This window comes from Calidris pugnax, unplaced genomic scaffold (genome assembly GCF_001431845.1).
Source record: "Calidris pugnax isolate Ruff unplaced genomic scaffold, ASM143184v1 scaffold24, whole genome shotgun sequence".
In the NCBI taxonomy this organism is placed as follows: Eukaryota; Metazoa; Chordata; class Aves; order Charadriiformes; family Scolopacidae; genus Calidris; species Calidris pugnax.
In genome coordinates, this window is record NW_015090922.1 from 22910479 (window position 1) to 22924543 (window position 14065).

Consider the following 14065-nt stretch of genomic DNA (forward strand, 5'->3'; position numbering starts at 1 on the left):
CAAAGGGGGCCTAGAGGAGAGATGGGGAAGGGCTCTTTATCACGCAATGTAGTGATAGGACAAGGGGTAATGGTTTTAAATTAAAAGAGGGGAGATTTAGATTAAATATTAGGAAGAAATTCTTTACTGTGAGGGTGGTGAGATGCTGGAACAGGTTGCCTAGATAATTTGGGTGTGCCCTATACTCAGAGGTGTTCAAGAGCAGGCTAGCTGGGGCTTTGAGCAACCTGGTCTAGTGGGAGGTGTCCCTGCCCATGGCAGGGAGGTTGCAACCAGATGGTCTTTCAGGTCCCTTCCAACCCAAACCATTCTATGATTCTATGAAACTAAATTTCAAATTTCCACTTCTATTCTTGTTCAGTTCCAGAGTTATTTTCTTGGTCTTCTTATTCCCCATTAACTTCTCCATTTAATAAAGCTGAATATGCTAAACTGATGAGCTTATGACTTTCCTTCGAAGAGAGAACAGCGGCTAGCCTTTTATGGAGCAGAAGAACCTAAAGATCTAGCCTCTTACACATCTAACTTGAACTCCCACTTGGAAGACCACATTGTCATCAGCTGTTACTTAGACTGCCTGACACTGTGCTCTCTCTCATTCACTCTCCAGAAATCCTACACTGAGGCAAGAAGCTTCTCCATCAGGAGTTGTTTCCACTTACACTGGTACTGTTCTGCAATATGTTTGGATTCTGAAGAATTTGAATTTTCCAAAAAAATCTGTTTCATTAGAAAATTTCTTTCACCTCTATTCCATTTACAGTTGTAAAAACTTCTTGAAAACACAGAGACATGCAATGTATACAAATTAAACTCTTACTGTATTTTCAATTCCAAGCTAGAAAAAAGACTTTGTGTTATGACTGTCATTCCTAAAGTGAACTAATGTACAGAAAGCCATAAAATATAAAGATCTTTTTGAGGTAACAGGATGACCACCACATTCAAGATATGCATAATGATTTTGAAAATTTTAAACAGGTGGAGTAAACTTAACATCCAGTATGCACATTTTGAAGCGGTTCTTCAGATTAACAAGTAGGTAAGCAATGTTCTCTGTAAAAAGAAGCATGAAAACCTAGCAATATCCTATGTATAAAATATCTCAGTTGAAAGTGTATACAGTAGCATCTTTACAAGTAATTGGAAAGAAGAAAGCAAAAGAAAATAGAAAAAAGAGAAGGTTAGAAGACTGCAAAGCCAGATGTAACAACTATAATATAAATATGCAATTAAAATAATAAAAAAAGGAAGCAAGGAAACAGCATAACAGGAATACTTCAGCCCAGAGATAATCCAATTCTTTCCATTTTACTACTCTCAGGAATATTCAGAGTTGCTCACCACGAAAGACAGTGTCACAAAATATGACTGGGCAATGAAAAAGGACGAGGAGATATGAGGGCTTTGATTTAGCCAAACTCAACTGCCACGGTAGCCTACATGACAAACAAATATTAAGACAGCAGATTAACAATCTGTTTTCTCTGCTCTAGTCCCCAGTTTTCCCTTGTTAACTTCTAAAATCTTATTTACTACTGACCCCCAATACACTGCCATGACAAATTTGATAAGATGGCATTACATTCAGTGTTACACATTTTATTCCTGAGTATTGCAAGTCTGTTTCAAGAAATGCTGCATTGCTGCCAGCTTTGTGCTGCAGTTTGGAAGAGAAGTTCTCCTAGCTGAAGTAAACTCTTGGGAGAGTTGCTCTTTGGAAACTGATCACTGGTATTTTGGCTCTCTGACTTCTAAGAAAAAAGTCTGTCTGCAATCTGTTTAACTACTAATTTTCAGACTGGCATAAACAGTGCAAATAAGTTAAAATTAAGCAAAGTCTTCATGTCGCTTATTCCTCTTCCAGCTGACCTGTAAAGTCCTACCATCTGCTACTACTCAGCAGAAAGAAAGCAGTGTCTTCATTTCCTTTAAAAGCATTTGCATCACCACAGGTAGCCAGGAGATAATAGGAAAACAGCCATTTTTATAGCATTTCCCAATTATACTGTCTGGCTCTCTGCTTCCTTGTGGAAGTATTATTTCAGAAACGGATGACAACCTAGTCAGGCATCATAACTACAAATCACACAAGAGGCAGTCCCTATTCCAAACTGTCAGACATGCCTGTGTATAAAATCACATTGTAACACAGTAGACACCCTCCAGTAGATGTCCACTTAGCTCTTCCATTACACAATATGTTGAAATAATTTATAAATCAAGAAGGCAGTAACTCAACACAGTAACAGCATTTAGTAAAAGCACTGAAAAAGATGTAAACAAAGCTAACCCAATCAAAATGACACCAGAAATAAAGATGAAAGCATTGCGTGCTTTCCAGACACATATGGAAGAAGATGTCTCTGGCTAGTGTCACACGAAAAAAGTAGTTGTTGGACCCTTCAGTGTGCAATAATGATTAAGTTCCCTAAACAAGGAATATAGCATGGATACAAAGGTACGCTCAGTTTTCTTCCCAAAAGCACTTACAAAATGGTAATTGAAAGCCCCATCACAAAACCATTTAAGTTTTCACTGAGAATTTAAGTGCTTTAAACCTACTGTTCAGAAACAAGACACAAATTACTTGGAAAGCTTGTCAGAAAAAAAAAAAAGGCAAAAAAATGCTATGAAAGGAAAAAAACAGCCATCACTTAAGACGGCATCACCAGACTAGACACCAATAACATAGTAATTGCAACTACTTGTTACAATGCAGACACTACATACAGTAAATATTTCTTAATAGCACAGTGAAGTTAAATAAAGTTGCCTTGCATTGATAGGAAAATGCCAGCTGCTTTAAGTTCCCAAATTCTTAAATTCTAATGCAAATGTGTATAATTTATACACATTACTGATGGCTCTCCAAAGATAGCCATCCTCTGGTTTCTGTGACACTTCACTAACAGAGGAGCTAAGTAGGTGACGAGATCTCTACTTGTTGAATATTGTGATCCTCCAACAAGTGGCTGCAAGATTTGCCTTTGGTTATGTTCTTTCCAAAGATGCGTTGTGTAGCCAGCTCAGCCTTGTGTTTCTTTTACTCTAATAGGATAATATAATGAGGAAACGTCCTACAAAGCTACACCTGCACTACAGAAATAAATTTATTTAACAGCATGACACAGTAATTTGGGACTGAGAGTTTTTCACAAAGCATTTATTTCTTACATGTCATTCATTCAGAGGATATTTTATTTTAATTTGAAACTTTAGAAGCCTTCTTGAACAAGTCACACTGTTGAAAATGGAAAAATTTAAAAGGAATTCAGGCAATAGTTATTCAACTGGCAAGAAATTTTTCAGAGAACAGACTTTGAATAGGCTTTTACTAATCTATCTTTCTATAAATTGTGCATTTACTTGTCTGGCCTTTTTTTTTTTTTTAATTTATTTTTTAAAAAAACTTTCTCCTTTTATAAAATACTGGCAGAAGAATGAAAGGCTGTAAAAATAGCCTGACAAGTAAGAAGTCATGACATCCATGAAGCAATAACTAGCAGCCACTCCAGGAGACAGGAAACTAGCAAAAAGGGCATCATATTTCTAGACAGCAAATCTTCCATTGTACACTTACTTACTCTTTAAGATAGTCTTTACGTTATTAAAAGAGTAGGTAGGAAGAACTACAGTGAAAGCTTCCACTGCTTCTCACCAGCAAACTTCTTAAAAATCCCAACTCTGTCTACATCTGTTACTTTTAAAGCTTTGTTTAACTTTTATTTTTCAAACTAATCTTTTATTCTGGGTGTCTGCCACAATCTGTTTCTAAGGAAATAATTGATAAAATAGGCCAAGATAGAACATAAAAATTTTCTTATAAGATCTTAAAACAGTTTTAAAATTTCTATCCTTTGGGCTATGATTTGAAATTTGACATAAAGCTCAGAGATACTTCAGCAACATGCCATTTCCAATCATCATTAAAATCTATCCAAATCTGAGCAAGTTATAAGCCTCTGAAAACTGGATACCATCCTTAGCAAACTTTTGATGACAGCTGCTAGTTCTCTAAAGATTCATGTTTTCATTGGATATTTGTTGTCCTTCATGTTTGCCATATACTAACAAAGGAGTAAGCATCACACAAAACATAACCAACACCAGAAATACGGTCCTAAGAATTTTATTTAAACTAGTTTCCTATAATATTGGCCCATGAAGCTAAGAGCTGTGAAATTTGTCTTCACTCTTAATGCAGTGCCTAATTCCAGTCAGAGAGTGTGGAAGAGAAAGAAGTAGGATAGACTGAGAAAGGCAAAAGACTTTGTGTACAATTATTTAATGGGATGAGGCAGAGGCCCACAATGAAGCCTGGAATATCTTGTGAGAAGGTAAAAAAACCAGATATCTTGTGTGTTACTAAGAAAATAGACACAAGATTTGGATACACAGTTGTAAGACAGGGAGAACTAGAGGTGACCACCAGGCAGGAGTAATAAAAAAGATGAGAATATAATCAGAATGTGTAATTGCACACATTCCAAGACAGCAGAGAGTTCAGCATTAGCTGTGTTAAATTAGATTCACTGGAGGACATCCAGAAAAGGAGATCAGAGTGAGAGAACAGAACTTTTAAATAATCTGTTTATGTTCATCTCAAGCCATGAGCAATAGATCATAGAGTGTACAAAACTTAATTGAATTATTTTCATAAACTGTAATCTAACATCTTCAAAAAACAAAGTCTGTGGGACCACACTTCAGCAAAAGGGGAATCATGGATTTTATTCAACAAAAAATAGTAAGTTAAAGCCCAGAACTACATGGAATCAGTCACAAAAGGAGAAAAGGAGGGATTCAAGGACGGATTTCAGTGGAAAAAAAGTTGGCAACTCTGCAAAATCATGCTAAAAGAGTGACCTAAGAGACTTTATAAGAACCAGACTAAGATAAAAATCAAACCAGCCAAATGAGGAATGTTAAGGAACGAGCAAGAACAGGAGCTGGATGTAGCAGGGAGGAAGGACAACGAGGTGGCAGACAAACCTGGCTGGGACCAGGAGAGGGTTACAGGAGCTTTGTTGATGGCAGTTTCAACTGAGTGAAAAGGACACCAGCCAAACTGGAGGCAATCCAAGATGGAATTGGAGGCACATCTGATGAACTCAGAGATGAAGGGAAAATATGGGACTGGCTGTGCTCCCAATTTTGGAATAAGGTCAAAGATGGTCTCCTAATTGTAGATGGGTGAAATTTAAGTATTACTTAAGGCTAGTCTAATTTTTCTGTCTTTGAAATCAGTGGTTAGACCAACACTAAATACTGTTCTAATCAATTAAAAACAAACAAACAAGCAAAAACCTAAATAAGAAAAAAGGAAAGTACAGACATGGAAAGAGAGATGTGAGGGGGGGACATGAGTCACAGAACTTATCTGTCCTTTTTTACATAATTTACTGCTTTGCCATAAGTTTTTTCATGCTAATTGTTACTTGTTTTATTTCCTTACATAACTATTAGCATTTATTTTCTGTAAAATATTTTATTCACTCACTCTAAACAGCAAAGTCATGTAGGGAAAGCCCAACTTTTAAGGTCTTAGACACTAGAGTTTATACTGAAAGTTATAAACATTTTCACCCTTGTAGGGAATGTAATGAACAAACAGGTAGGTATTACTATACTGTGATCACCAGGGCCTGAAGCAGAAACATATTCACAAATTCAGTAGCAGCAGCTCTCACCTTTGTGCCATGTGAAATTCAGCTGTTGAGATCATAATGTTCAAGACAGATGTACCTTCCTCTGAAGTAGGATGCACTGCTAGTTGCATACATATATACAGTGCTTTACACAACTTCTGACTTTTTTTTTTTGTTGTTGTTACAGGAGCACAATCTATTTAGGGGACTTACACAGAAAAATAGTAACAGAGCATTTGGGGCTTACTGATAGTCCAATTCAAACAAATTAAGGTCACGGCTAAGGTAGCAACATTTTAAATTGCTGACTTTGATGCACTGTTCACACGGCACTAGGCTACTGTTCCTTTTCAGAAAGTCCATCCTGTTGGCTATGATCAATGAAAGATAACTAGAATAATTCTCTTACTCGGGGAAAGCATGGTATACTAGCTAGCAAAAGAGCCTCTTCTACTTCTTTCCAAACTTTTAATTTGATAAAATCTGTTTATAAGCAAGGACAAGCTTTTTAAAAATGAACACTGTATTCAATACTCTAAAGAAGAGATTAGCTGAATAAATGGTAAAAGCAGAAGAACTGAAAACACTGCCAGACTGTTTTAAACAACCTGAAAAATAAGAAACATGTCATTTCCAGTAACTTGATTGAGTACACTTAACCACAAACACTTTCAGATGCTATGTGATTTTAAGTTGTCTGAATAACCTCAGTTTTACAGTCACACTCCATTTTTCAATCAATTTCATAAAGCAATTTGAAAATGTTTTAAATATTGTTTAAAAAAAACCCCAACCCATAAAGATTAATTATTGTTATAGGGTCCACAGAATGATTTTGTAGATAACCTAAGTTATCTAGGAAAGCTTGTTTTAAGAATCCATTGGACAATTTCTTCTACCCCTTTTCCCTTTGCCAGTTGTGTTAAACTGTTCTTCGTGAAAGATGAGAAAGATTTAAAGAGTTAAAAAGACTGTTCTCTTATATCTATGCCAACCATTTTTTTGAGTATTTCTATACCAAGCTTCAGCTTAAATTCCCTAGAATAGGGATGACATTAACTATACCAGTAACATATTAAGTAGATTAGTTAATATTTGTACATTATTTTGAAGTCAATTAGTAAAGAAAAAAAACCCAATTACCTTCAGTCACATAAACCAGTACAAGGAAGCATCAAAGACAAAATTTAATGGCAATCTTGATAGAAATAAGATCACTGTAAACCTCCATGAATTGTATAGTATGATACAACAGAAAGACAACCTAATGTTGAATTCATTATCCAAGAGGAAGGAGAAGTATATTAACAATGTCTATACCACAGTTTTGTAATGGGATGCAAAGACCACCAATAATAGTACTCTGGGCACATAGCCCAAAGGCATAGGTAACACTGTAGCTGGAATGCAAGCAAATTTGCTCTGACCTCTGCACTATTTTGTATCAAAAGTGTTTTTGTGGGGTTAAAAATTGTCTAGCGTAGACATCCCATTTGGATTCTGTAAAGTTTTGTGACATTGTTTTCTGTTGTTCCTTTAATTTATATTTTTGGTGAAGCAGCTATTAGATTGAAATGTTGCTAGTCCTATGGAATGCTTTGATTCAAAGAGAAAGACTTCATGAAAACAACAGATAAAGAACAGTATCTCAGGCTAAGACATGAGTTAAAAAGTTAAGAAAGCAAGTTATGGGACAACCTTTAAAAATTCACGCTTGCTAGAATATAAAAGTGTACACAGCTGAGCTCAGAGAAATAGCTGGCCACTCTCGCAAGGGCAATTTGCATTAAAAGGACTGACAGAACTCTCTCAGGACTGATGACAAATGACAAATCATGTCCCACTTGGTAAAAAAGATAAAAGATAACTTTTTCAGTACTTACATCAAAAGCAGGTGTGCTTTGCTGGGCGCTCTGATTACACGGTTCTCTGAAGCAGTCCGTGAATGGAAGCAAAAGACCCATTGCAATAATGCGAGAACAGAGTTTTTCTGCTTCTTCTTGTGGTGCGTTTTCCTGCTGGCTGAAGAGCTTTTCCAGCAGAGTTCGTCCTGCCAAGGTGATGGCACAGATCAATTAGAATTTGTAGTTATCTACAGGACATGAAGATTAAGACATTACAACATCTACTGAAAATCTCAACTTTTAGAAGTTAAAATATGAAACTAAGAAAGTACTCTTGAGAAAAGTATCTCATAGAAACATTTTATATGGAAGACTTGTTATGTTGTAATTTGAACTGATCTGTAGCCTGATTAATTAGCGTATTCAAGAAGATATGCATTGCATTGGCTGCACTGCACAACAGGAGATGCTATTGCAGCATCAATTTCCTATTTATTTATTATACAGTTGTCCTGATGGGAAAACCAAAATATTACCAAGAAATGAAGTAAATTTTTCCAAAGGTATCAGACAAAGTTATTATAGAATCAGGTCTCCCGACTCTTGGAATAAGCCCTTGGTTTTTTGAATAATAAAAAGATCCTATTCTTTAAGATACTGTGCTCTATTTCTTTGGAGAAGCTCTCAAGAAAGAAGAACAACAAAAAACAACCGATAACTATTCTGTTTAAAATTTTACTTAACACAGCTCCAGAGCAGCAGAGCACTCCAAACTAAAATGCAGTGCCACAATCAGCAATTCAGAGAAGTAAAACTTTTGAAGAGTGAGCAAAGAGATTTGTTCCTATTACAGGGCCAGATTTCAATATCAAAGTGTTTTCTTTGTTACCTCACCAAAGCACGAAGAACGGCATATCTTATAAAGTATATTACAAGAGACAATGCTAGAGGTTTGAAACACCTTTGTGTTGTGTACAGTTAGTCAGAAAAAGACCACAAAATTAATTATATATGCAGGCTGTAGTAAAGTATACATTACAAAAATATTAAATTTCTTGATTAAGCTCTAAAATTCCAAAAGATGCCAAAGTTCAGATTTACAGGATAGAAATAGATATTAAATAGATCTGCTGGAAGAGAAAAGGCATACAAAGCAATAAAGTTAATTTAATGTTTCAGTATGAACTAACTGTGAATACAATTTGTACCTAAATCAGTTTCTTTACTCTGTTTTTTATCACCCACTCACTGGAAGGCAAAGGTATTTTCCAGAAAAAAACATAGTGCATTAAGAAAGTGTTTTAGTGTAATTTAAAGTAGCAATAATAACAACATCAATAGCAATAATACTGTTTTTTCACACAAATGCAAGATTTCTGTTTGAATGTTGATTTTATTCAAAATATAAATTTCCCAGGCTTTTTGAATATACTAAAAAGATATTTTTCAAAACATCTGGATGCAATTTCAAAAGGATGTTGTAAGCTACATTTTGCTCAAAGTTTTTGTATTATTTTAACTTCACATGGCAATACAGCATTCTAAGATTTTCCTCTCCTCATCTAAAGAGCTGATAATTCTGAATTATTAGTCCAAGTTTCCTAGCTTTTGGTTAGGCATAGCACAGTACATTAAAGGCGATAAGCCAGGAGATAAACTTGTAAGATACGTAAGTTTTGTTATGTTTGATAATTAGTTTGCCTCTGTTCCTTGGTTTCACTGCCTATACAGTGATGCTAACCATTTCTTCTTCAACATATCCCTCTATTTAGCTAAGGATACAGCTCAATTGCTAAATCTTCAAAGTCATTAATTAATTGAAGACAGGCTTTCTTACTGACTGTGATTTTTAACAACACATTTACCCATATTTCCAAAATGCACAGCAATCCCCTACATGAAAGGCAATAGTATGAAACCACAGAAGCAAAGTGCAAATAGACAGCTATCTGCTGACAGACTTTTTTGTTATTCGTTTTAGTAATTTGGTTTTGAGGCTGTACTTGTCAGTGTTTAGTGGTGCTGTAAAAGACCACTAAAAATATCCCTAGCTACTACTCTCTTACAGCAATAAATAGATTGTCCTAGCTCTAAATACTGAGGTTAAGCTATACAAGTAAGTTTTGGAAAAAAAAATATGAGCACAAGACTGGCATCACACTGACGTCAGAATACCAGTAGGTAGCATTTCTGTGGCAAACCAAATCATATTGCCATAGTATCACCTTATATCACTGAGTAAAGTTCAACAACATGGAAAGCTGTCTAGTTAAACAAGAGACTGCACGTGATGAAGATGAAGGGGGAAGTCAACATTTTGCATTTATCTAAAATGCACAGAAGAAAAAATAATAAGAAAATACATCAGAGGAAGAGCACTCTGCACACACACACAAAATAGACTGTGCAAGAAAACTACATATTCCCTCATGCTGTATTAAATATTCGAAGGTTATCCATGACTATTGAATGTCAGACTTGATACTTTTTTTTTTGTCTGTTTTTTTCAACATTTAAATAATCTTGTCATGTCTTCTCCTAGACATCCAGAAACAGAATAGTCCCTCCTCCCCACCTTTTTTACTTTAGCCTAATTAACAGGACTAATATCTGTAAGTGAAAAAACAGGAAATTAGGCCTTTTTTTTTTTTTTTTTTTTTTTCCTTAATCCACCGACTCATTTGATAATTTTTGTAGCACTTCTTTACAGTCTTGCCAAAGATCAAATACTTTGTTCGGAGTCTTAGTTACCATTCAGTTCCAGTTTAATTTGTATAGTGATTATTAATTATCATTGCTTAGTGATTAACAAAAACATTAAACATTAACTAATTAATGCTAAACATACTTCAGCATTCAGGCAATAGAGAATAAATATATATGCCAAAAAAGTCATTAATGAACTTATGTAATTTTGTCCATCTGGGCCTGAAGCATTCTCTCCAGTGTATTATCAGCTTCAGAATAAATAGGGTAGTAAAAATTATTTAATGATATTAGTTAGTACTTTTTAACGTAAAAGAATCAACCATTTAACTCAAACTAACTTTAATAAAATTAAGCTACCCTTTGCATGAAATATATGTTGAGTCAAAAAAATAAAGGTTCTCAACACGAAGGTAATAATGTTCGGATAAAGCTGTGCTCTAACATAGCTTGCGTATTCCTTAAAATTGCTATGGAGACCTGAGGACAGACACAGAAATTTGAATTACAGAAATACATTTTGCCAGTTCAGCTAACACATTTTACCAAATGCAGGCTGAAAAACGCTCAAATTTCAATGCATACAGAAATAGCTTCACTGCAAAGAGCTATGAAAAAAAATCTCTGTATCAACAATAAATGGGTTATATGTTTAAAGCACTTACTGGGTAATATATTTAGAACTGACTGTTAAGTCACTGAAGTTGTGTACCTAACCAGTTAGGGCTTATCATCAAATTGAATCATCATTACAAGTGTTAGAACCACCCACCCCCCATCAAACATAGAATCATAGAATGGTTTGGGTTGGAAGGGACCTTAAAGATCATCTAGTTCCAACCCCCCTGCCATGGGCAGGGACACCTCCCACTACAGCAGGTTGCTCAAAGCCCCATCCAGCCTGGCCTCGAACACCTCCAGGGATGGGGCATCCAGGACTTTCCTGGGCAACCTGTTCCAGTGCCTCACCACCCTCACTGTAAAGAATTTCTTCCTAGTATCTAATCTAAATCTCCCCTCTTTTAATTTCAAACCATTACCCCTTGTCCTGTCACTACCCTTCCTGACAAAGAGTCCCTCTCCGGCTCCCCTGTAGGCTCCCTTCAGATATTGAAAGGCCGCTATAAAGTCTTCCCGGAGCCTTCTCTTCTCCAGGCTGAACAACCCCAGCTTTCTCAGCCTGTACTTATAGGGGAGGTGCTCCATCCCTCTGAACATCTTTGTGGCTCTCTGCTGGACACATTCCAACAGGTCCATGTCCTTCCTGTGTTGAGGACTCCAAAGTCGGACACAGTACTCCAGGTGGGGTCTCAGAATCGCAGAGTAGAGGGGCAGAATCACCTCCCATGACCTGCTGGCCATGCTTCTCTTGATGCAGCCCAGGATGTGGTTGGCTTTCTGGGCCGCCAGTGCACATTGCCGGCTCACGTTAAGCTTCTCATCCACCAACATCCCCAAGTCCTTCTCCCCAGGGCTGCTCTCCAGCCATTCTCTGCTCAACTTGTATTTGTGCCTGGGATTGCCATGTCCCAGGTGCAGGACCCTGCACTTGCCTTGGTTAAACTTCATGTGATTTGCACAAGTCCACCTCTCAAGCCTGTCCAGGTCCCTCTGGATGGCATCCCTTCCCTCCAGCATGTCGTCCGCACCACCAAGCTTGGCGTTGTCAGCAAACTTGCTGAGGGTGCACTCTGTCCCACTGCCCATGTCTCCAACGAAGATGTTGAACAGCACTGGTCCCAGTATGGACCCCTGAGGAACACCACTCATCACTGGCCACCAATTGGACATTAAGCCATTGATCACAACCCATTGAGCATGGCCATCCAGCCAGCTCCTTATCCACCGAGTGGTGAATCCATTAGTTTCCGATTTTGGGACCAGGGTGTCATGCGGGACAGTGTCAAACACTTTGCACAAGTCCAGGTAGACAACATTTATTGCTCTGCCCTTGTACACCAAGTGTGTGGCAGTATCGTAAAAGGCCGCACCACCAAGCTTGGCGTTGTCAGCAAACTTGCTGAGGGTGCACTCTGTCCCACTGCCCATGTCTCCAACGAAGATGTTGAACAGCACTGGTCCCAGTATGGACCCCTGAGGAACACCACTCATCACTGGCCACCAATTGGACATTAAGCCATTGATCACAACCCATTGAGCATGGCCATCCAGCCAGCTCCTTATCCACCGAGTGGTGAATCCATTAGTTTCCGATTTTGGGACCAGGGTGTCATGCGGGACAGTGTCAAACACTTTGCACAAGTCCAGGTAGACAACATTTATTGCTCTGCCCTTGTACACCAAGTGTGTGGCAGTATCGTAAAAGGCCACCAAATTTATCAGGCACAATTTGCCCTTGGTGAAGCCATGTTGGCTGTTTCCAATCGCCTCCTTATTTTCCATGTGCCTTAGTAGAGATTGCAGGAGGATCTGCTCCATAATCTTGCCAGGCACAGAGGTGATAGTGACTGGCCTGTAGTTCCCTGGGTCTTCTTTTTTCCTTTTTTGAATATTGGGGTTACGTTCCCCCTTTTTCCAGTCTGCGGGAACTTTGCCAGACCAGTATAACATAAAAACCAGCAAAAGCTAGAAAAAGGACAATACATATTTTCCTTAAAGGGGAGTGAGGAGCTAAACCCTTCACATTTATGATTTTGGTTCAGGGCAAGACGAAGGTTATATTTTTCTTTAGGTATAGCAAAATACCTCTTTATGACCTCCATGGGCTTTTAACTACTCTTGTTTTGAACCAGAAATGGTTTTCCAGTACCCCACCTATCTGCACTATACATGCTTGGAATTAATTAAAATTAAAATGACTGTGTCTATATGCATGAAATTGACTGTACAATATTAATCCCTGAATGTAGTCTATGCTAAACAACAAGACCAAATCACAGCCATATTTAATGCATAGGCTAAATTCCAGTCAGCTTCAACCACAGGGTTTTGAGCTACAATTTTTCATCTTTGGTTTATAAATAAAATGTAGCAAGAACCGCCATTTTTCCCTCAGACGTTATTTATCACCTCATGTAAATTACAAATATGAGGTAATGCCTGAATCTGTTCTCAATAGGTGAAGATGGTTGCAAGTAACCAGAATAATTAAATGAGGCATGATTTCATAATCATTAAATGATTTCTGTCTCAGGAACTGAAATGCAACAGTAAAACAGTAAAAAATTTCTCTTGTTGCATTTACATGCCATGAAAATAGCAAAGAGCAAAGACCTCTCATCTCTTTTTTTTTTCCTAAGAAGTTTAAAAAGGCCTCATTTTTTATATTTTAAACAATTTTTCTTCCCAGCAATCCCAGGTCATGAAGTTCCTGGAACCCACTTTTATCTTCTCCCTAAGTAGTAGTTTGGTGGGGGATGGGAGGCATATCAAGTTCTGAATTAGAGAAGAACCACAGTTTAGTTTCAGCCTTAGATCAAATCAGTATTCTGAGGAACCTGCCAAAACCCTCTAGCAAATAGGGTGATTTTAAATTAATAAGTTATTTTTTAGGAGCTTAGAATGACTTATTAATTCCCAGTAAGGTATTTAAAGACTTTTCTTTTTTTCTTTTCCTACAAACAATTACACAATTAATTAACTAAAAGAAGGGGAAAATGAAATTAAGTTTGGAAGTATCTATGCCTCCTATGGCTATTTTGTGATAATTCTGCTGCTATAGCTCAGTTTAGGTCTGCTGGCTCTGCTTTCAAATTCCATGTTCTCCACCTCCATGTCATCTGCAACTTCCTCCCGTTCTCATTACGATGAAGCACTATGACAGTATGATCTCCTGTATGACATTATAGGTTTTCATCCTTTCATTAAGACCAAGACCTGAGTACTGTTGTTCATCAAAACTAC

General features: G+C 37.2%; 1 protein-coding gene across 1 annotated transcript in view; it reads right to left on the reverse strand.

The window, feature by feature from the left end:
• The window catches only part of FMN2 (formin 2), a 159618-nt gene that overhangs the window by 130706 nt on the left and 14847 nt on the right, over positions 1–14065 (reverse strand). The window contains exon 2 of the mRNA XM_014951225.1: positions 7535–7701. Coding sequence (XP_014806711.1) covers positions 7535–7701 — 167 coding nt within the window. The remainder of the gene's footprint in view (positions 1–7534; positions 7702–14065) is intronic.